The sequence below is a fragment of the Emydura macquarii genome, unplaced genomic scaffold (assembly GCF_026122565.2).
Source record: "Emydura macquarii macquarii isolate MOO-44397 ecotype Brisbane River unplaced genomic scaffold, CSIRO-AGI_Emac_v2 contig_561, whole genome shotgun sequence".
Taxonomy (NCBI): domain Eukaryota; kingdom Metazoa; phylum Chordata; order Testudines; family Chelidae; genus Emydura; species Emydura macquarii.
Window position 1 is genome coordinate 16,857,234 of NW_027130698.1, and position 22,362 is coordinate 16,879,595.

General features: G+C 50.3%; 1 protein-coding gene across 1 annotated transcript; it reads right to left on the reverse strand.

The window, feature by feature from the left end:
• Window positions 1-707: 707 nt before the first annotated feature.
• On the reverse strand, window positions 708-22,322 carry RNF166 (ring finger protein 166). The gene is made up of 6 exons (XM_067540233.1): window positions 22,126-22,322; window positions 14,957-15,113; window positions 12,388-12,500; window positions 11,793-11,907; window positions 10,702-10,809; window positions 708-8,696 (listed from the first exon to the last, which is right to left on the reverse strand). The coding sequence occupies exons 1-6, from the start codon at window positions 22,320-22,322 to the stop codon at window positions 8,631-8,633; spliced, it is 756 nt and encodes a 251-aa protein (XP_067396334.1). The 3' UTR covers window positions 708-8,630.
• Between the last annotated feature and the right edge of the window lie 40 nt (window positions 22,323-22,362).

Below are 22,362 nucleotides of genomic sequence, written 5' to 3' on the forward strand. Positions count from 1 at the left end.
GATGATGAAACCTTGTCTGCCAGACACTCCACGGGCACCACAGTGCTCAGCAGTAGTTAATGAGTCAGTGGCTGAGGTCATAAAGATCAGTTGTGTGTCTCCCTTTCCAAACAAAGAGACGGATTCCATTCAGCACTTGTTGCCCTATCTCGGCCCCGGGCTTTGCCTCTGTATGCCGGCTTTTGCACCAGGCTCACGTTGCTTCAGAGCAGAGGCAGGTTAAACACCTGTTAGCTCTGTCTTTGAGAGGCTCAGCAACACTTGCCCCATGCAACAGGCAGGCTCAAAGCAGCTGGAAAGGCCAGAGAGTCCATATGCTACGCAAATTCCTTCAACTCTCTGCTCCCTTCCTCCGAGCAATGTCAGGAGTCCCATTGCTGGGCCAAAAGGAAGAGCGTTTGGACAGCAGGAACATCCGCAAGAGGACCCGAACTGCAGAGCCGGCAGCAAGGTTATCAGCTCAACATTTACACGTACATTGAGATTTACAGGATGGATGGCTCTCCCCTCCCTTTGACAAGCACATACCTGCGTTAACAAGAGATTCCACCATGTCAGCGGGAGGGCGAGGAGCGCGGGAGTTGAAACAGACCTGCTAAAGGTGTTCTGAGTGGGGGGGTTTGGTTCCCTTGCGCTGACGCTGTCGGTGATCCCAACTGGTCCCAAACTCCCAGTGCAGAGCCAAGAGATTTCAGCCTGACACCAGCGGATGAAACGGCATTTATTGAGAAAAATGGTTTGCTACAAATACATCATTGATTTTTCTTCAAAAAACCGGTATGTTTCGTTAAAAGTTCTAGTCATATGCAAAACAGTCACAACACCACATTGAACAGCATGACTTGTCACCAATGCCAAACCTGACAGAGTACACGCAACACGGGGGACTCCTCTGTCTACACCCAGCGCCGGGGGCCCGACGGTCCCACGCCTCGAGCAGAATCAGGAGTTCAAGGGGAAGAAGTCTTGTGATTCGCGGCGACGTGTGGAATTCTCAGTGTAAACCCCTCTAGTTTAAGTTACATATAACAGATGCAAAGGGAGCAGAGTAAATATCCTCTTAGCACATACATGGGGCTTTTCATCCATAGGCCTTAAAGTGCTTTACAAAAGCAGGTACCATTGCCCCTGCGTTAGAGCTGGGGAAACCGAGGCACAGAGAAGTGGCTTGTTGAAGATCATACAGGAAGGCTGTGGCAGAGAGAGGGATAGAACTCAGGCCTCAACTCCCAGCCACACAAGTCTACTCACAGGGCCCTCTCGTGTCTGTTGCTTCCTCCCCTTCCCCACCTCCAGTGCAAATCTTGGGCCAATAAATGCTGCCATTCGTTAATTACACAACAGAAAGGGACCCCCAGCAGCTGCCTGCTCAGAACGCCATCCCCACCACGCTTCAGAGCCAAAACCCCTGCAGAAGGAGCTAAGGAGTGGCACAGATTTGCCCACGAAGCAGCAGAGAGAATCTTGCAATATTAGCAGGACCCAGCCATACAGGCGGGGGCAGTGATCCGGACACTGGACTGGCATAAACAGGAAACCCAGACTCTTCCCAGGTTGTGCATAAACTCCTTTCTTCCTGGAGTGAGCATATATTGCAAGGAGGTACCATCATCATCAGGAAATCCAGGGAAAAGAGCAGCGACCAGCTAGGAAGAAAGGCCCCACCAGCTCACTGAGGATATAGTTTTGTTGCTAAGCCACTATGGCATGTCTCCCAGGCGGCCCCACACAGCTAAATCCCAACTCAAAGGGTTAGGACTCAGGAAACTCCCCAGAGCAGCCTGTCTCTGCTAAGTGTTTGCACTTTGCTCAGGTATTGTACAGCTGACTGCAGGTTCCTTGGGCTGAGGCGGTGGGGAAGGGACAGCTAGCTGCTCAGGGGAGGAGCAGCCTTTGCAATATTTTCTGTTACTCTTTAGACTGAGGTGGAAAAAACCCTGTATTACTAGAGTGTGAGCCTAAAACCCGGATAACAGGGTGCAGGGAAGTACCTTGGGTAAGCCCAGAAATTGCAGCCTAGGGCAAAATTTTCAAGAGAGCCTGAGTCCCATCAAAAGTCAAGAGCAAGAGTTGAAAGATTTCCCCCTCCCTTCTCAGGCCCCAGGCAGACACTAAGCAATCCTCGGATAGGATGGGTTCTGGACTAGAAGGCAGCCACCTCCCAGGTCTCAATGGGGTGGAAGAATGCCAACCCCCCCCCCCCGGCTGGATTTTGGGTGAGCAGGACGAGAAGTGAGGACATTCGCAATGAATAGACTGGGCACTTATCAGTGCTTAAAGGTGAAGATGGACCCGGAATGGGAATGAGTGAACTTAAACACAGGGCCTTTTGAGAGCTAGGCTCCTAAGTGTTCTGGGCTGATCCACCAAATCCTGGCTCAGACACACCGTGCTCGCACAGGGAGTTCCTTACAGTCACCTGCCCTGGAGCTGCTCCCAAGCAGCAGCTGCTATTTCAGTTGAACAATGCACGAAGATTTGATGTGCCCAGTTAGGCCCTGGACTTAATGTCTCAGCCAAAGGTTGCTATCTGCCCATATCTGATGGCTACTGTCAGGACGGTCCTTAGGAGGGTGTGAGGCCTGGGGCAAATCCCACTGTGTGGTCCCCCTGCCCGGCATGCAGCTGGGACCCTGGTGGCAGCCGCCTGCCTCTTGCCTGGTCTGGTGTGAAGGGTGGAGTCCCCCAAGGCTTGGGGCCCTGGGCAGCCACCCCAATCCCCCATACCCCAGGGACGGTTCTGCCAGCGTGAAGCCAGGACCCTGGTGCAGCCAATCCAGGCGTGCAGCCAGGAGGTGGGCTGCAGCCACCCGCCTCCCACCTGGTGTGGTGTGGGGCCCCCCAAAGTGCAGGGTCTGGGGCAGTCCCCCCGACCCTCTGTACCCTAGGGACGGCTCTGGCTACTGCCCATCCTCTTCAAAGAGTTTTTCACAACTCCAGAATCCTGGCCAGTCTCCTCCCCCTACCATTCGGGCAACTGCTGAGGGCAGAACAGCAGCTGCACCTGCCAACATTTCACTCACTCCTGTGGGATGTGCTTTAGGACACCGATAGCATGAAAAGTGCCACAAACCCAGTCATCCATGGAGATGCTGCTAGAGTGATGCCATGTGATAAAACCCTTTTGTATTGCAGGCTGTGGTGCACTGCCTGTCCGGGAGCCACACGCCACTGACATTCATGTGCTCTACAGTATCGCCGTGTATCTGCACTGAAAATACAGGGAGAGCAGCTTACACACCAACGCAAGATACCGGCACGCGTTCGAAGACAGCATTGCTCCTGCACGGTGCACTGATCGAGTCCGGATTAGCCAGATGGAAACGAACAGCAATTTTCAGCACAGTGAATGATTTACGAACACGTCACCAAATTGCTTAGGTAAAGAGACCTGAATGATTGTACTGCTGGAAAATGAACTGTGCTTACTAACACTCAACTGATTTTGAAATGTGACATTTCCTATTTCTATAGCACCTTTCAGATGAGGATCCCATAACACTTTACAGAGGTGGGCATCACCCTCAAATAATCCCTAAAGTGGGTATTGCTCAGGTAGGGAAACTGAGGCACAAAGATTAAGTGACCAGCCACTGGTCACTCAACTAGTGAGTGGAGTAGCAGAGACTAAGACATGAGAGTCTTGGCTCTCGGCTCTAACCATTAGTCCCTGCTGCCTCACAAGTGCAATTGAACCTATGGCAAACAAGACTCCTAGGCTGACTCATGACAGCACACGTTCCAGAGACATCGACACATTTCATTGTCAGATGCCTGTGGCTACAGCAAAGCACTGGCTTCTCCCAACAGCATCTCAAGTGCAATGACAAAATGCAGCACTTATGATATATACAAGTGTGTAATTGTTGCTCCCCCTAGAGGATTCTGCTTGTTATAACAAGACAACAAACAAAAAACGAAATCCATGCTTGGAACAGAATTAAGGCAATTTGTCAGCTGGCAGGTTGGGATGAGATTGGGCAAGAGAAACTTAATAAGGATTATGGGTTCCGATTCTTCCTCCTCGCACTGGCCAACTCATTGCCGTTCCTGTTTCAGCATGCGATTTGCGCAGCCTTCACTTTGAACACAGATCAAGCACATCCAGCCCTCAAGCCTTAAGCAAAATATTCCACCTGCCAAAACCCACATCTTCTGTTAGACACAATTTACACTAAGACAAGACTCAGAGATACACGCCCCATGCCTTAAAAGCCAGTGGAAAACTGGAGCCCATTCCATATACTACATTAAGAGAGTAGAAAAGTCAGGTAGCTTTATTTAAAGGTACATAAACTCTGCAGCTTAATGCTGATGGAAGAGAAATGGGAGCAGACGAGCTCTGATGTCTGTTAAAGGTAGAAGGCTCTCATTTTAGAAGGAAAACCCTCTGGATTATACTTCTGCTGCCCTCTTTACATTCTACCCACAGCGGTGCAGATTCAAACCCAGGACAAACAGCCTGCTGGCAGATGGCTAGGTTTTAAGGCTAGACAGACAAAACCTTCCTTGACCCATCCCAAATAAGCTAAGCAAAACAAGCAAGGTTAACTGCACTGTGGTGAGTTTTCCTGTCCAAACTCATTTTACATTCAAAGAGCGATTTGGGGGCAGTTTCCATTGGTCCCTGGATTTGCAGTAGCAATTGCAGTCAGCTACGTTGATGGGTAACCCCCTACTAACTAAGCGTCAAGCTTGGAATGAAGTGGCTACTGAGATGTTTAAAATATCACCCACGAGACAACCAGGCATGGCTGTGGAACTGCTCGCAGTGATGGTGCAATGCCAGATGGCGAGTATTACGCAGCCAGAGCAGTGCTGAAAGGAAGGACTGCACAAGCCAGTTCCCAAACTCAAGGAGATTAGCTAGCTGCCATGCACAGCAGTGCCTGAGAGTTTACAGGCCTGAGCGTGAAGACATGCTGTCATCCCATCCCTCAGAGGGATCATGTTAGATGCACAAGTGCCAAGTGCCCGCCAGACTATCCAAGTGATGTGCAAAGCAGCCGGTGTTCTAGCAGCTGCTTTGCAACAAAGGAAAAGGAGTCAGTGGACAAGACCAGAGACAAGCAGAGCCACCCAGCTGTTCTAGAGAAAGGTTTAACTGTGCGTGCTAGAGCAAAGGTCAAAGGGTGATACATAGGGGTTAGGAGAGGGACACCTCACCTAGGAAAACTAAGAGATCCCTCCACCAAGTGCCTCCAGCCCGTTTGCTAGAGATCAGACCATCGTAAGCCAGGGCCTTTAGCAGCAGAATGTGTCTATATTGGGAGATCATTGCAGCTTACTGCCCTTGCTGCTCTCACTCCTTCCTCTGGGTGGGATTATAGAACAGCTTCCTGCACTGCTGCAGATGGAAGGACTCCAGGTAGGTCAGGTGGTAAATAACAAAGGTCACGGGATAAAAGAGTAAACGGAGAACAAAATCTCAAGACAGGAAGCAATCCAGGGAAGAGACGGATTTTAATTGAGATGGGAAGGGACAGGAACCAGGCAGGGAGCCAGAAAGCAAAATGGCTAAAGCAAGAACAGAGAGATAGATAAGAGGCGAGGTCCCCTTCCAAGAGGCCAAGACAGGCCCCGAGCCATACACAACCTCCTGCTTAGACAAGTTTAATGGCCTGTGTTAGAGGTCAGGCTAAGGGTCTCTCCTGCCTTTAAACGCCCTGAATGTGGAAGTACAGCATCACGCACTGGCCAGGGGCTGAACATCCATGGGATGAGCAAACCGCAGCACCTGATGCATTGTGCCCCTTCACATTTTACAACAAGCTGTGGGTGGACGTGGTTTCTATTGCTGGGCTGTGTTCCTAACAAGGACTGCCCCTCCTGGAGCCCTGGGGAAGAAAAGTTCCCAGCTCCCTGGAAGGGGCAGAGGCTGGGAGGCTACAGGGCATCTCTTAGCAGACAGGAAGGGAAATGGTCCTAGATGGACTTTGCCCTGCCTCCCACAGGGCAATTCCCCAGAGCTCATCAACAGAGGGGCTGTGGATATCAGCAAGAACTTTTTTTTTCGGCGCTGTGGAGTAGGGTTTCCAGTCCCTACAGAAAGGAAAATCCAGCAATGGGGACCCCAGATGCAAATTAAGGGTGGAAACTGCCCGACTGACAAGAGGCCAGTTCTCCTTGACGGGGAAGAAAGAGGCTGGGTGCAGCATCGGTCCGGAGCTTGGGATCTAAGGTGCAGAAGCTCAAGGCTCCAGCCAGTACAAGGAGGCGGTTTAAACCAAGGTTCTACAGGCTCACTGAAAGCCAGTTAATGCGATGTCACCAAAGACATTTAAGTCACAGACCTGGGCAGAAATCAGACAGGGAACGCACTGCCAAACAGTGCTGACTGGACAAGTTCACCGTATACACACCTCTCCCTGCCGTGGAGAGAGCCCCTTGCTCCAGTCATTCTGTGTCCTGGCATCCTTTGCTAGCTATACTATTCCAAAAAGAATTTCAGCTCCATTAAAAACAGGCTGAGCCCAAGCCTTTGGTCAGATCTGCCCGATTCCCAAAGAGGCCCCTGCACCGTCCGAGGAGTGAACAAGAAAATGATCTTGCCAGCGCAGAAGGAGTAAGCAGGTCTGATTCTACGTGAGAGCAAGAGTGTGGAACAGAGCACACCCAGACGACCTCCTCACCCCCCAGGAAGAACGCAAGCTGCGAGGCTGCCTAGGGTAAGATGGTCGGTTACAAACAGATCTCACTCCATCTCCTTTCAGAACTCTCATTCAGCGCCTGCCACGCCCACTCGGGCAAATGGTCTCTCAAGGCGTGTGTCCTATCTCAGGCAGGATCCAGCACCAGACGCCTGGGTTTAACTCTACACCAATGGACAGTTTTGCCGTGGCATCCCTATGAGGTTTAATGCTGTAAAATTACACTTGTAGCAAAAAAAAAAAAATCTGTGGCATCAAGTTTATTGTAAATTATTCTACTGGTCAGCTCCCAAATCTTTGCCCCGGGATTACAGCGACCCGACAAATCTCTGGATGGCTGCCAAGGAGCCATGGTTTCCTTTTCCAAAGGTGACTAGAATCGAAGTGAGTCCCTAGCTACAGTTTACACACCATCCCATAGACACAGGTGGGATCTGTACGCTATTGGCTCCACATTCACACACAGAGTTCATGGAGTAATCCAAAGCTTTAAGAGATCTGATTTTAGTTCTAACAGTGGCAGGAAACCTACTTGTCAAGCGGTACTGCATACACACTTTTAAACACCACACCACCGCTGAACTGAGCTCTGCCAAGCCAGGACCAGATCAGCCCCTTCACAACTCTAGCCAACAGCCCATCCATGCCAGTGGAAGTGAATGAATAGCTGAGAGTCCAGAAGCTAACTGGCCAGCTCCTTGATAACGCTAACGGGGCTGTTGCCTCCAACATAACACACCCTCTGCTGAACAACTTGAAGGAGTTTGCATCACAGTTTTTATTTTCTTTCAGAGGTGGACTTGATCCATTGACTCAACACCCCTGTAATGCCTGGTGAGTAACTGCAAATACCGCACACCCATGGTTGGGTCACATGCCTGATCCAGCATGGCTGCTCATCAGCAGCATCTTTATTACCAAAAAATGCTAATTGACCCCAAAAAACCATTAAAAAACAGAAAAAATAAATATGAAACAATGCAAGCTTTCTGTTGCGCAGGCGTTAATGGAAAAGAGCCCCCTCTTAATTTCAGTTCCCAGCATTTCCCCACCCCACCCCCAGTTCTTGAATCCACAGCACGTGTTTAAAAAATAGAATTTTTTTTCTTAATAAGGTTCCATAAAAATACTATTGTTCCTAGTCAAACACAAAAATTGCAATATGAAGAGTAACTGCTTTGTTTTTGCTCTATAAAACGTGAAAAGGTCTCACACCAATTAATGTAGAAAAAATGCAAGAACTCTAGTATCACAAAAGCCAGTACAAAATGAGTAAGGTGAAAGAATGCCAGTGGCAGGACAGTTCAGGATTCCTTTCCATTTCTACCTAGGTCTTTTTAATCGGCCCGTCATCACGGTATCCGAGCACAACAGTTTCGCTCCCAGATTTAGCCCAATGTGCTTCGTTGCCTCTGGCCTTCCCTGAGCAGCGGCAATAGAGTTGAGCAACAGATTGCTCGTGCCCTCGGGTGGGTGGAGGGCCAACGGCTCAATAAATACTCTTACGAGGTTAAAAAACGCTCAACGCTTTTAAAAAAAAAAACAACCATGGACAATAAGAATTGAAAACTAGGGCATTTTACATAAAATGCATCATTGTTTTACGTACCCCGTAACTTTGCAACAAATATGAGGATCGATGGTGCCAAAAAGCATCTAATAATAAATAGATATAGATATATACTCCGTATATGGATATGAAATGCCCAATTGGAAAAAAACCCAAACATTTGGTAAGGTCACCTTTGCCTCGTCCCATCCAGTAGGTGTCACCCTCACCAGACCATGCTCGCTCACGATTCCATTGTGCAACAAAAGATTTCACCTTATTAAACAAGGTGCAATTTAAACAGAGATGGGCTGCCTAATCTCTAGGGAATGCTCAGGGATTAACAAGTGTCACACCTCTCCTAGCGGAAAGGCGACTTGTGCAAAAAGACAGGCGTAGGGAGGATTCACACCGCTGCTCAGCAGTCGCCTTCAGTTCTCCGAGAGGGAGAGTGCCAACGCAGCCTGCAACGCTGCTTCTTCATCAATATTATAGTCCTGGAAACAAAAAAAAGAGCAAACGGGTCAAAGGGGCCGAAGAGGAGACACGGCATCTCTGCCTGCATTAATAAGCTGCGTCTGCCCCGGTGCTTGTATCTCTTGTGACATTCCCAAGAAAGGACCAGAACGCCAAGCGGAAAAAATCTTCACATTGACCGTCCTTTCGGAGCATGGACACGATCAAAAGAGCCATATGATTATAAGAAAACCTCACCTGTGTGATTACCACCACCTCAGCCAGGCCGGGCTGGACAGAGTAGGAGATTACTTTTCTAAGCTTATTTCTTGCATTTTAAAAGGACAGTGAAGGGAAAAGCGGTTAGTTCTATAATCAGTTTCACTCTCGGCAGACAGCAGGAAGATGTCACTAACTGAAAGTGTTTCATTTACAAAGTCAAAAAAGAATTCTATCAATGCCACAATTTTTTTTTTTTAAATACCCAAATTTGGACATAAGCTACCTGACCATGAGGATCTCTTTGAAAGATGAGACATGCAAATATTTCAAAGTTTTGTATCTGTCCTCTGAGGTGAACAGTCACTCTGGAATCTAATCTACCAAAAGATAATGAAAGATACAAACAGAGGCATTTATCTGCAAGGTCTCTGGAGAAGAACTGCCCTGGCTGCAGCTTCTCAGAGAAGATTACCACCCCACACACACATTAACAGGGAGGGAGACCAACCGGAGTTCTCATTTTCACACTGCACTAGAGGACACAGCACATGCACACACAGTGCACGTTCCAGGTCTCTGACTGGTCTCTGGAGCTCAGATTCTAATGCCGCTGTGAGAGAGCACGTCTCCGAGGCGGCAGGGCTGAGGTCAGCCAATCCAACGTTATACACTGCTCCTTTTGGGAACAGGCCCCACAACTGTTGTCACCAGCTCAGCTGCCCCTCACTTTCCTCAACCTCCCAGGGCAGATTGTGGTGTTTACCAAAAGGCAGTTTGGAGTCTGGCAAATGCAACCCTGCTCCCTAATTATTGGCTTTACCTCCCTATGCCCCCACCAAAAACCTTGTTTGTTAAAAACCTGTTGAGCCCATGTGAGGGTCATCCTGCATGCAGAGGCTGGTACGACCTTGACAGGGCATTTGGTTGGAACTTGGTAGCCCTCGCAGGTTTTCAGTGACACTTTTCTTGCTTGTTTTCCAGTGGGTTTAAATTGGACACGTGAGCTGCATGAGTGGATAGCAAGCTTAAATACTCTGCCCTTCTCATCCCCACCACCTGGCCTCATCGATCACAACCTGGTGAAGCTCATCACTCAGACTGTAAGCTCTTTGGGGCAGGGACTCGCTTCACTTTGTGCATCTCCAGGCCCTAGCCCGGTGGCCCAGATCCCTTCTTGGAGCCTCAAGTGTTACTGCAGTAATATAAGAACGAAGTGGGTGACATGGGGATGTCAGGGCAAGCAACATACCGCTATACAACGAGAGCCCTGTAGCACTTTAAAGACTAACACATTTAATTTCCGCAGGCATAAGCTTTTGTGCGCTGTAACCCACTTCAACATACAGTTGTCTCCCAGACGTGCAGGCCATAAAAACAAAACTCAGCCTTCAGAAAGGATCCCTCCCCCAACCCCCTGTGCTCAGGTGTCCTGCTAGGAGGGGAACATCCTACAGTTCAACACAATTTCTTGCCACAGTCTATTGCAGAGTCTTGCTTCGACGTGCCACCATGCTATTTTCTATTAATATAGATGTGATTCTATCTAAAAGGCAGAAGTTATTTCAAGGCCACTTAGCTGGTTGGGACAGATACTGGCGATACAGAAGGAAACCTTTCCTCTTCCACTCCCTCACCACAAGTTGCCAGTAGCAGGTAGTACAGCATGAAAACTGCAATAATTGCACACAAGACTGGCGTTCGCATTTCTCATACGGGCCAGCCACTTGTAAAGCCATCGCTAGCCGATTACGGGCTGGAACGTGGACAATGGGAACAGGACAGGGCCCCTACGCAACTTGAACTTTGATTTGCAGCAGTACCCACCACAAAGGTGTCGTAGGAGAACTTGTGCCTGTGTAGGAGATGCTGCAGGAAGTTGGCGCTCTTGTAGCTGGGATCCCCCCAGGGCATCGCCGAACAGACTGGGCACACCTATAACATACAGTGGAGGAAAAGAAAGACGTGAGACCAGCAATGTGGTGCAATTCCTGGAATACTGCCCACCACCCACAGCCCAAGCACTAGCAGGACTAGGTTTCTATCAGTCAGAGGCAGCTTCTGCAAATACCCTCTCCAAGAGAGGCTGGACATCTATACAAGCTGGAGAGCTAGCGTTGAAAGCCCTGACTCACAGGCCAGATTTTCAAGACTGCCTACACATTATGCATGCTCATACATTTCCCACAAGTGCACATGTAGCTGTGGGAATGGTGCGTGAAAGTCTCTCTCTCTCTCTCTCACACTCACAGAACTCTCGGGGATGCTACAATGGGCTAAAGAGGTGTTTGCAAGCAGGAAATGGTCCCAGTGAAAGTCCACACGCCTGTAAATTCTCCCTTTTGGGCTCAACACTCATCAATGCTAAAACAACAGGCTTGGGACAAGAACGGGGCACAGCAAATATGATCAATTAAATGCACAGGGTTCCCTGACAAAAAGCTATGAGCCCTCTGTGAGCTTAAAGGCAAGCTGCACTGAGGGAAACAGAGGAAGCTCCTGTCTCACAAGTACAAGAGGCTCTTCAAAGTCTCAACCTATTGTACTGGAAAGTGAGTGGCAAAGCAAAACCACTAGAGTTAGGGAGGCAGCACAGAAATCTAGGCTTAACCCAGTTCTCGCTCTGCAGTGTACCTCGAACAAAGCTCATAGAGCCAGCTCGGTATCTGCCTGTCAAAGGGATTTAACAAAGATTAAACGAGCTAGAAATGCGGATAGTACTTTATGCCCAGAAGCAGATGTGTGCGCCTGTCGGACTTTGAACAGGGGACTCATTAAAATGCATACAGACTTCCAATTCACTGGAGGTTACCCCGCTCCTGCTCTCTGCCCATTAAGAGGTTCCTGAGCAAAGAGCCGGATGTGGAAATCAGGGCCGCAGGGCCAAATTCTCACCAGTCTGTCTGAGGAAAGCTCACCACTTTGTTGGGGTCGTTGCGGTGGTTCTCCATACAGTGTTTGACCAGCTCCTGCTGGTCCAGGTTCCGGGCTCCACAATAAGGGCAGACAAAAGTGGAACGGTTGGGAATATTGCTAAAAAGAAAGAGCAGTCAAGAATTCAACAACAGACAGCAACAGGGAAGAGGACAGGTGAAAACGGAACAGGCTGCACAGAGACACGCCAACTCCAGCGGACTCCAAAGGATTCGATACACCACGTGTCACTCTTGTTTTTAAAAATCCAGGCTCCCTCACCCCGGGCACTAAACCCACCTTACAGAGAAGGCAAAGGGCCAGATATTGTTCACATGCTAAGGCTCCTCCAATAGCGTCAGTGGAATTACTCACTGTCAGAGAGAGCAGAATCAAGTTCCAAGAGGTTTTGAAGTCTAGCTTATTTCTGTCAGTGTCGGGTTTTGGAAAAAGCCTATTTAGAAATCTTTCTAAAATTCAAGGCCAGATTTGACCAGACAGTTTCTGGTTAATCTTGTGCCACTGTTTAAATAGCAATTGTTACAGAAAAAGAAATGGGAGCATTCCCCTATAAAGTAGCCTGATGTGGTATTTTAATACCTGGGAATCGGCTGGGAAGTTGGGACCACTGGAACAAACTTTGGGCAGTTGGCCATCTGCTCATGAACCTTAGTGCAGGAGGAAACATGGGATCTCATCTTCGCTAGGGACACCTGGAAAGACAGATAGAGGGAGAAAATAATAGATTCTTAGAGAGCCAGGACAATCTTGGAGAACTCCAAGGGGCAAAGGATGCATTTCTCTAGAAAGAAGAAATCAAGACAGGTGCCACACTCTCACGCAAAGCAGTATATTCTAGGGAAAGTAGCCTCCCCAAACACTTTCTGCCAGGCGTCAGAATATAGGAGTCAACTAGGATAACTGAACATCAATCTGCACCAATGTGGAATTGCTGGGCCAAAGCGTGTCTCGTGATAGCCAACCAAAACCATCAGCCAACCAGCTACCGTTGCAGGATTTCAGATGGGGATGGGTGGGTTACTGTAGCTGATCTCATGAACTGCCAAGAAAGCCCATTTCCTTGTCACAAGACCCAAGCAAGTCATGGTAGAGCTATTGCCCTTCAAGGCAACCCAAATCTTACACTCAAGTTTTCAATAAGGAACAGAAATGCCAGGCTCAAAGTTACACATGGAGCTATGAGAAACCTAACAAGAAGTGAAGTTTGCAGCAGCAGAGGGAAAGGGTCTCCGCCCCCTAGGTGACAGCTTTCCACAGCACAGAGCCACCACCACCACAAATGACAATTTTACTGACAGTCCCAGAGGCACCAGGTCTGGATTCCCTCACAGGTGGTCCCTTCATGGGAGGGATGAGGCATGATGGCAACGCAATGGCCACATTGTACCTATTTTCTGCTGTATTCTCTAGGGCTGTGAACCTGGCTTCTTTCAGCAGCACTAAAGGTAAGAACAACCCACTCTGTAACAGCTGCTAACAAACACGAGATGAATCACAGCTGTACCACTTGAGGTTTGTCTCACTCTGTTCTTATGTTGTCCCAAGTCTCTTTGGAAGGCTCCACTATTTTAATAATGGCATTAGTCTACTGCCAAAGGCTGTTAGGATAAAGAGATGTTCCATCTGAGTGCAGCACCACCTCGCACAAGACAGCAAAGCCTGTATAGCTATCTCTCAGCCCTTCCTGTGGTTCATAAGCACCAACAGCGCAGGATTTTACAAAGGGCCATGTAACTGAGGTCTGAGGTTGAGCAGCACTGCACAGGAAACTCAGCAAGCCAACCAGGAGATCCCGCCAATGTGACGACCAGCTGGAGCGTTACCAAGGATGGTATCAAGTATTTTGGGGGCTAGAATTTGATCTGCTTAATGAGAGACGTTCTCTGGAATCCAAACACCTATGGTAAATTCAGTGGCAAAACACTATGGTAACTTCGAGTTCAGGCTGCTTGGTGGTATGTCATCCCCCTGCAGAACACTGAGATGAGCAACACTCAAATTTAGAAAAGCAGGAAATCCAGAGTGAAGGTGGCCCATACAATCTTAACTCTGCCCGCTTTCAGAAATGGCCCAAGACACACATTCCTGTACTCTGCCAACCCCAGAGTTACTGAAACGTACAAACGCTTCACATCCTTCTACAACCCCATCCACTCTCACCCACGGAATTCCAGCAACCACCACCGAAGGGCAAAAAGGAACCATTGGGGTCATTATCCATGCCCTGCACCCACCTGAGACACAGCAAATTTCAAAGGAATCCAACTGAGCACGTCCATGTTCGAGGACGTAGAAAGGTCCCTCTTTAAACAGAAGTCTTGACCTAAACTTAACTAAAGCAGCGCTGCCGTGCCTATAATATACCTAACGCTTCCACAAGCCAAGCTCTGTTGCTGTCATATCTGTACCACTGTACTTCTGCTCAGCTAGCATTCAGAGTAAGGTCTCTACAAGCACTAGGCCTGGAGCTGTGCTGATTCCAACTACAGGGAGCGGGGGAGATGATCGTTAGAGGGAAAGTATGAATTGTAGTAGAAACCTGATGCCATTTGTCTTCTAGAAAATGTGAAGCAGTAGAGGGAGAAAATACGTGCCCAGTTTCCCTTCTTAAAAGATGCATTAATAAAATATTGACTTTGTCGTTCAAGGGAGTAACACTAATACTTTATAAACATTCACGAGTTAAGCCCCAGGACCTCTGATGTAGGAAGCATTATGGGAAACGGAGGCAGAGAAAGGTTAAATGACTTACTCAAGGAGACAAAGTAAGTCTAACAGATCTAGAAACAAAACCAGCTCTCCTGACTCCCACAAGACGGCCTGTCCTGCTTTTTGACCACCTCCACGTCTGAAGTAAAGCACATCTTATAACGGCGGAGCACCCTGTTCGTTGTGCAGTTCCCAGGTTCCAAGCCGCATGCCTGGTAGTGGAGAACCACTCTTGCCTACCATCCACAATGTTTGGGGATGCAGGAATTAACCCCTGAAAACAGATACTGCGCTCAGATATAAACTAACCCTCATCTGGGCAGTGATAAAACCTTGATTAGTACAATGGACCATCTCAATGGGGTGTCACCCATACCTGTCCTGTCCCCACAATACCAGGGACAGGGCAGTCACAACTGCACCCACTCAGATGGATTACCTTCTTACTGCACCCCCTGCACGGAGCCTTGTAGGAGGACAACTGCTTTTCCACATTGGAGGCCTTCTCCACCTTTTTGGGGTCAAAGGGCATGCGACAGAGCGGACACAGAGGAGATGGCACTTGAAGACACGGTTGCAAACACTCCCCGCAAAATCTGGAGGAGAAACAGAACTGTTAAGTTGCTTAGTGGAGAACCATTATTTATCACAGCCATGGGGAAAAGAGGACAGGACCCGTGACATTTTTATTCCCCCCACTTCCCCCCCAGCCACACCCACTCATAGGAAGCCCTGCTCACTGCCGTCTTGGTAGACCCTCACTACGGTAATGCAGGAATTGATCCAACACAGAGATCAATGGCAATGGTTTCTCCTCAGACTTTAGGAAGTGGTAGGAGCTTTTTAGTAGCCACCTAGGAGATGATAATGTCTGTAAGACCAAGGAGCGTGGAAACGGTTCCTCCAAGTAGATCTACCACACCGGTCCAACAGGTTGAACTACCTCAGTGCAGATCGATGCTCTACTAATCCGCCACAGATACGTAGCAATCAGCAACGCCTATTTCAGAAGCCCACACCAGGCATCTGAGTTACAGGCCTCATCTGCCCACCTCATTCTGCTTCACCGAGGCCACTCCTCTCCTGTTTGCCACCTCCCTCCTGCATGGTCTAGGCACTTTCCCTTGAATCCCCCGCAACTAGTCACAGGGCTACTGAACCTACTGGCCAATTTGTAGAGCCCTGCAAATCTGCTTTATATCCATGTACCATTTCTGTGGCTCGGATGCAGATACAAGCGTTGTATCCATGGCACAGCTGTCACCCAGCACTCAGGCTCCAGCTCCCTGCGATACATGGCAATAGCCCGCTAGACATTCAGGGAGTTGTAGTCCCCAACTTGCTAGGATGGAGGAGGTAAACTACAACTCCTAGAAGGGAGCGTGAGAGTGTACTCCTGCGCAGTGAGGAAGGAGAGTGGCTGTCAGCACCATCTATCCCGGCAGGTCTGTGTGCGTTAGAGCCGCTGTGGCTGTGTAGGGGAGTCCAAGCCCCCCACAGGGAGGGTGGCGTTGCACACGGGGGCCCAGGACTGTAGCCTCCCTGCTCGGAGCAAGGAAAGAGGTGTGGCGGGGCAGAGCGCGTGGCAGGTCAGGGGGTCTCTGGGGAGAAGTGGGGGAAAGGGGGGGGGGGGGGGTGTTGTTGGGGCCTTGACACAGCCCTGCGTCACTGGTGTGCGGTGACCTGTGAAGCTGTTAGTAGAGCCTTGCAAATCCACGGACATCTGCAGACAGAGAGAGACCAGATATGTTGCTTCCCCCACAGGAAGGCAGGTTTCCTCCGCAGAAGTCAGCGGGCGTGTGTCAGGCTGCGGCCAGCGTAGCTTCTGCCAGGGGCTGAGCCAATGTGGTTAAGAAGTTCAGGTTGTGCAACAAGGTCTGGCTTTGCATTTACCCCCCTCTGGCCTCTTGCAGAAGGATTTCTCATGCTAGTTCATCTGCTACAGCCACAGCCTTCTACTGGCCTGTCCTTCCTCACGGAAAGCATCTCCTGCATCGATACAGTAGTGAGGCTGGTTTGTTCCAAGTACAAGTACAAGCACAAGTGAGGACCTACCAACATGACTGTCTTTCCATGGTAGCTGCCGGGTTAAATCTCCACACCCCAATTTATAAGTGCTGTGGAGCGGACTGTCAGCTCTCTGGGTCTGAACCACATGATTAGAACCTACTGAAGCCAGCCACACCATCCTGGCCAAGCAGTCAGCTTGGGACAGGCCGAAGGGATATTGGGAACACCCCCAACAACATTTTTCCTGTTTGAGTGAGTGACAGGTGCACCACCCCTGTCGTTAGGCCTGTCTGTAGACATATAGTGAGAAGCGGCGTTCAGGGGAGTGGCCAGAAAGCAGACAGGCGCTCTCTGCTCGCTGCCCTTTGCAGACTCCATGCTGCACTACACAGTGTCACATGAATAAGATTTAATTGATCTCCATGTGCATCCATGCACAAAATTGGGAAAGAGTGCTCCGCTATGAACCCCAGATGACGGGCACGAAGCATTAAAGCAGTGATCCGGAGACCCTCAGCAAGGAAGAACACAGGTAATGTGCTTTCACTGCGGATGGTCAGGCAATGATTTTCAAAAACAAGCCATTTAAGGCTTCACAGGAGGGAAGTAATAGGCCAGAACATAGTGAGATTGGCTAGGGATCACTTCCTCTTAAAGTTCTTATGCCTGACTTCAAATCAAGTGCTGTAGAGGAAATTCTGGAAAATAAACTGTTCTACTGGAAACAGACCTCAGGGCTACGAGTGAGAGGGAGAGACAAAAAGGGCAAACAGCAAATCCCTCTTGGAAGAACACCAGCCTTTCCACTGGGAACTGATTTATCCAGAGCTGAACAGCTAGGTGGCTGTACATTTTTATCTTGTCTGCAGTTTCCCCTTTGCTCATCTGTAAAGACGAGCTGGCATCTCTACTGAAAATAAACTGGAAGCTATAGTTTGAGCATGGAAAGTTTCCAGACAGTTATAATCAGAACCTCCTTTCCCCACCCCTCTCCTCCAAGACATGCTCAATAGCTCTGAAATAGACCAACAAAATCTGCAATTAATCCATAACTGGTTACAATCAACATGCAATTGTTTCATTGTCCCCTCCCTAATAACAGAGATTGGAATTTACCCCAGTGCTCCCTTGCTGCCCATGATTCACTCACTCTTTGGGGGTGGGGTATTGCATGTTTAAATCTAGAGATAGGTGGGAAACATTTTATTCATCCCATGAATGTTTGAGAGTTGGAAATACCCCGTCCCTCACCTCAAATTGGGGCGAAAAGTCAAAATCCCAAACTTCTGCACTAAAAATGGAATTTTTTCGTTTCAGGTCAATCAGAACATTTTGTTTCGATTTTTACCTTTCTTTTATAACCTGTCCCAGTCTAATTAGCTGAAATTTCAAATTGGAAAGTTGTTTTAAACCAGAACTTTTTTTAATTTAGAAAAATCTCAAAACAAGACATTGACAGGTAAACTTTTTTTTTTCCTTGGGGGTGGGGGGAGGGGGGGAGGGAATGATTTGTGGAAAAATTTCTGACCAGCTCTATTTAAAACAAGCTGGAGCCCATGGCGGTCCTTGTGGCACCAGCAAACTAGAGCGGTGCTAGGCAAAATCAAAGCATCCTGGGCTAGGCATGCATCAGCTTCAGGATGTGTACCTATCACTACACTGACACACAGCACAACAGCCTTCTCCAGCATTCCTGGGCACACAATGAACTCAGTCACAGCGCCCCGGGAGGCAACTGCTACACCCAATTTTACAGATGGGGAAGTAGAGGCACGAAGAGGTGGATCCGTGGCACAGCTGGGAGCAGATCTCCCATCTCCAAGCCCTGTGGTAGTATTAAGCTCACTGTCTCCCTACTACAAGCACCTGTTCAGGGAGTCTTTTGCATTGCAGAGAAAAAGGACGGCCTTGGAGCACTCGATTCGGGGTTCAATTCCCAGCTCTATCACGTGCTCCCTGTGCAACCCCGGGCAAGTCGCTCCATTTCTCAGTATTTCCTAATTGGGAACTGCGATACAATCAGCGCCATTTGGCATTCTCCCACCCTTTGCCTGTCTCGTCCAGTTAGCGAAGCTCTTCAGGGCAAGGACTGTCTCTCACTATGTGTTTACACAGCACACTAAGGCCCTGCCTCAGCTGGGGCCGGCAGGCATGACGGTAACACATGCAAATGATCATGCAGAGCACCCTGGTACGTGCCAGTTCCCACACCCACCTCCTGCCTCTGGCACAACAGTCCTCAACGACCCGCCTGCTTTGTGCAAAGACGGACTCTCGCACATTAAAGGCAGCAGGGGTCCCCAAAAGCTGCACATCCTGCCACTGTCCCTGCGGTCAGGCAAGCGGAGAGGTAATAGATACGCACGAGCAGCTCCTGCTCGGGGGCAGAGTTCACATTGTCTCTCCCTTGCTCCTGAACAAAAGCAGGGAGCCAACACCAGCAAACCTGCCCTCCAGCCAGGCTCCTCGACTTCCAATGCAGCCCAAAAGGAAGGGCCACAGAGTCGTCTTCGACAGACAGCTCGCCACGAGCCCAGCCCACCCGACAGGCAGGGCGCCAGGTCAAATCTTAAGTAGTTTGGCAACCGACCCAAAGGCACATTTGCCAAACAAATCCACAGCTTCTCCACGTCCCTTCCCGACCTGCCCTTGCCATCACTAGTGACAGCTCTGTCTCTCAGGCTCCGGGTTTAGCTCGAGTAGAGGACACAACTTTTTCCTAGTGAAGACAAGATCCCAAGCCCTCATGCGCACCCTGGTCACCTCTCCTGGACTACTGCAACCTGCTCTCAAGGACTCTCTGCACCTCCCTCCAGATACTGCTAGGAACCTTCCTTGCCCACCACTCTACTGCCTTTCCTCTACCATTCCCTGACAATTGTAAGCATAGGACCTCACTCTGCTCGCCTCCAGCCCCATTCCTGCCTACGCCCTCACGGGACCCCCGCCTCTTCCTCCATGCCTTCCTTCCATTCTGAGCCCTACGCTGCGGTAACAGTCCCCTCCTCTTCACAGCAAAGCTTTCTAACATTGTCTCCTACCTGTAGCTGGTGCACTACACCACTGTGTCTACGGGAGGGACAGGCAGAGGGATCGACACGGCTGGCCTGCGCGTTATTCTCAATCACTCCTGACGCAGTACTGCAGGCAGGCCAAACCTGCCCCAGTGACCCGAAGAGAACCAGAACAAAAGAAGCAAGACTCCTGTGGAAGTCACCGTTGCAAGGCTAGGTACCAGAATAGTTTTGTTTGTTTCCAATAGTCTTAGCAATGCTGATCCTCATATGGTTCACCAACAGCAGAGGTGAGCAATAACCCAGGGCTGATGCCTGCACGCCCGTTTTGTCATTGGCTGAACAGCATAGGGGCAATTTTAAACTGCAGTCCATGGTTTGGAGAAGCTGGAATTTTTCAGGCTCTGAAGGAAGTTCAAGAAGCGCTTTGGGCCCCATCAACCCTGCTGAGGGGTCTTTAAATCTGTTTACCTCTCCAGGGAACGCTGCTCAGAATGAAGCATTGGGAAATACTGAAAGGTGCCTGTGTTTTCTGATTGATTTAACGGTGTTTCACACACCACCACCACGTAGAAAACTCACGCCATAGGAGAGAGAAGTCAGCTGGCCAGGCCCTGTCATTCGCAGTCCCCTAAACAGGTAGCCTCCCATCTGCCCTCAAGGGCCACTCAGTCTGAAAACGCAGCCCCAGACAGTGCACTTCTTGCAACTGCAGGCCAAAACTGATCAGCTGCAAGTTTTCCCACTGCTGGTGAACTCAAACCACCAAGCTACAGTTGTCTGCCAGGCCAGGAGGATCCAGGTACCAGCAAATACTTGGTTTGTGGGCATTTGTTGTTGATTAGCTAGCTCTTGCAACAGATGCAGCCATTGGGGGAGCTGCCACTGAGTGTCGGATTTGAAGCATTCTTAAAGCATTAAACACAAATCTCTCCATGCTGCCCCTTAGGCTTAGAACACCCTTCCCAAAATCTATTCACCAAGCCATCGCTCTCGTCCCCTTCAAATCACCCCCAAGAGACACACTTCTACTGCACACCTACCAGCAGGAGTGTATGTTACACAAACAGAACCACCTAGACATCTGTCTGCTACACTGCCTGACCTTGTAACCAGGAGTTTGTACCCCACTCTCCTCCCTCAGCCCTCCCTTTCCCGAAGAGTCTTATGTTCTTGATCAACATGTGAGGCTACCATTTAACTTGTTTTGCCAAGGAGGGACCTGTCCTTTGTGGGGTTCCCCCCCATGACCCTCTTAGCAGATTTACAGAAACCAATACAAGCACAGAGCACTACAAGGCTCCATAGTTTCTACTGATGTCATCATGAGCAGAGCTTCCTTTCCCTCCAGTTCCCATTTTACTATGCAGTGCTCTAGTCTGCCCCCACACACGCTGCCAAAGTCCCATCATGGTCACACCTGGGTGGCAGCTTTAGGGAATATCATCGGCCTGGCTCCCACGCCCTCGGTTGGCTATTTACATCGAGGCGGTGATGGGGGAGCATGGAGGTAAAGTCCAAGACGGCGAAGGAGACAGTAAACATCACTGCTTCATTCAGTATTGCCAGTGTTTAAATTGGAGCTCTCCAAGATATCCTGGAAACTACTCGTGGTTGTAATGAGAGGAGAAAATCAAGGGATGGTCTATGAAATGCTTCCTTCGGGAAGCCCTATAAACCGTGCTCCTCCCACGCTGCCCAAGATCAAAACAAGATGTGGAACACGACATTTGCTGACGCTGCCTCTCAAGCTGCCTCCTGTCACTTCCTATCCCTCCTGCTCCATCTCTTGCCCAGTTAGACTGTAAGCTCTTCAGGGCAGAGATCTGTAAAGCACTTACACCAGGCCAGCAGAACACCGGCACTCTGTCAGCACAAGCGGCGCTTGCTCCAGAGTTAAACTCATTCAGAAGAAGCCCCGCACACACCGAGGGTCGCAGGGGACTCCCGTCACAAGACATACTCGCTGGAAGGCAGTTTTAGGGACCGGAGCGGCTCAGCGATTAGATGATCTGACAGGACAACACAAGAAGCTGCCCATGGCGCAGCAATGCCCCAACTTGGGACGCCAAAGGCAGCTGGACAAAAATGCAATCCTTCCATTCCAGGCGAGCGCCCGGCGTGGAAAGCTGGCCCACGGGAGCGCCACGGGTGGGCAGAACAGAGGATTTACAGCAGCCGGGGGGTGGGGGGGGACGTTGTTCACACTCAAATTAAATTCCCGTGGGACGAATCCCCCCCAACACCCCGCCGCAGGGCTGGGCTCCGGCTCCGCCCGCTGCAGGCCCCAGGTCAGGGTGCTGGGGTGTAGCTGCACCCCGCAGTGCAGCATGGCGGGGGGGGCTCTAGGGTCCGGGGGTGTCCCCGAGGGGGCGGGGCCGGGCACTGAACAAGGGTAACGGGGTGGGGGGGGGGCGGGCTCCAGGGTGGTTTCTCCTCCACCTGCCCCCGGGACCACTACCCAGATACACATGATCCAGCTCCCCCCCCCGGCCCGGCGCCCCCCCCCTCGGCCCGGCCCCCACCCCAGGCCCGGCCCCCCCATATCTCCATCCCGGTCCCCAGCGCCCCCCCCCCGGCTCACGTGTGGCCGCAGCCCCCGATGCAGACGGCCCGGTGATAGACCTCCAGGCAGATGGGGCAGCTGAACTGCGCCTCCAGCGTGTCCGGGGCGGGGGCGCCCGGCGGCGGTGGCTCCCGGGGGGTCCCGCCCGGGGCCGGGGCCGGAGGCCGCTGCTGGGCCGCGGAGACCAGCAAGCTCCGGAACATCGCCGCCGCCATGAGGGAGGGGCTGGGGGGGGGAGGGGGCGGGAACGGGAGA

Coding starts and splice junctions, on each gene's coding strand:
- RNF166 (XM_067540233.1), bottom strand. CDS start 22,322: ATGGCGGCGGCGATGTTCCGGAGCTTGCTGGTCTCCGCGGCCCAGCAG. Junction 12,501..14,956: donor GCAGGGGGTGCAGTAAGAAG/GTAATCCATCTG, acceptor CTGTCTTTCCAG/GTGTCCCTAGCGAAGATGAG. Junction 11,908..12,387: donor ACTTCCCAGCCGATTCCCAG/GTATTAAAATAC, acceptor CTTTCTTTTTAG/CAATATTCCCAACCGTTCCA.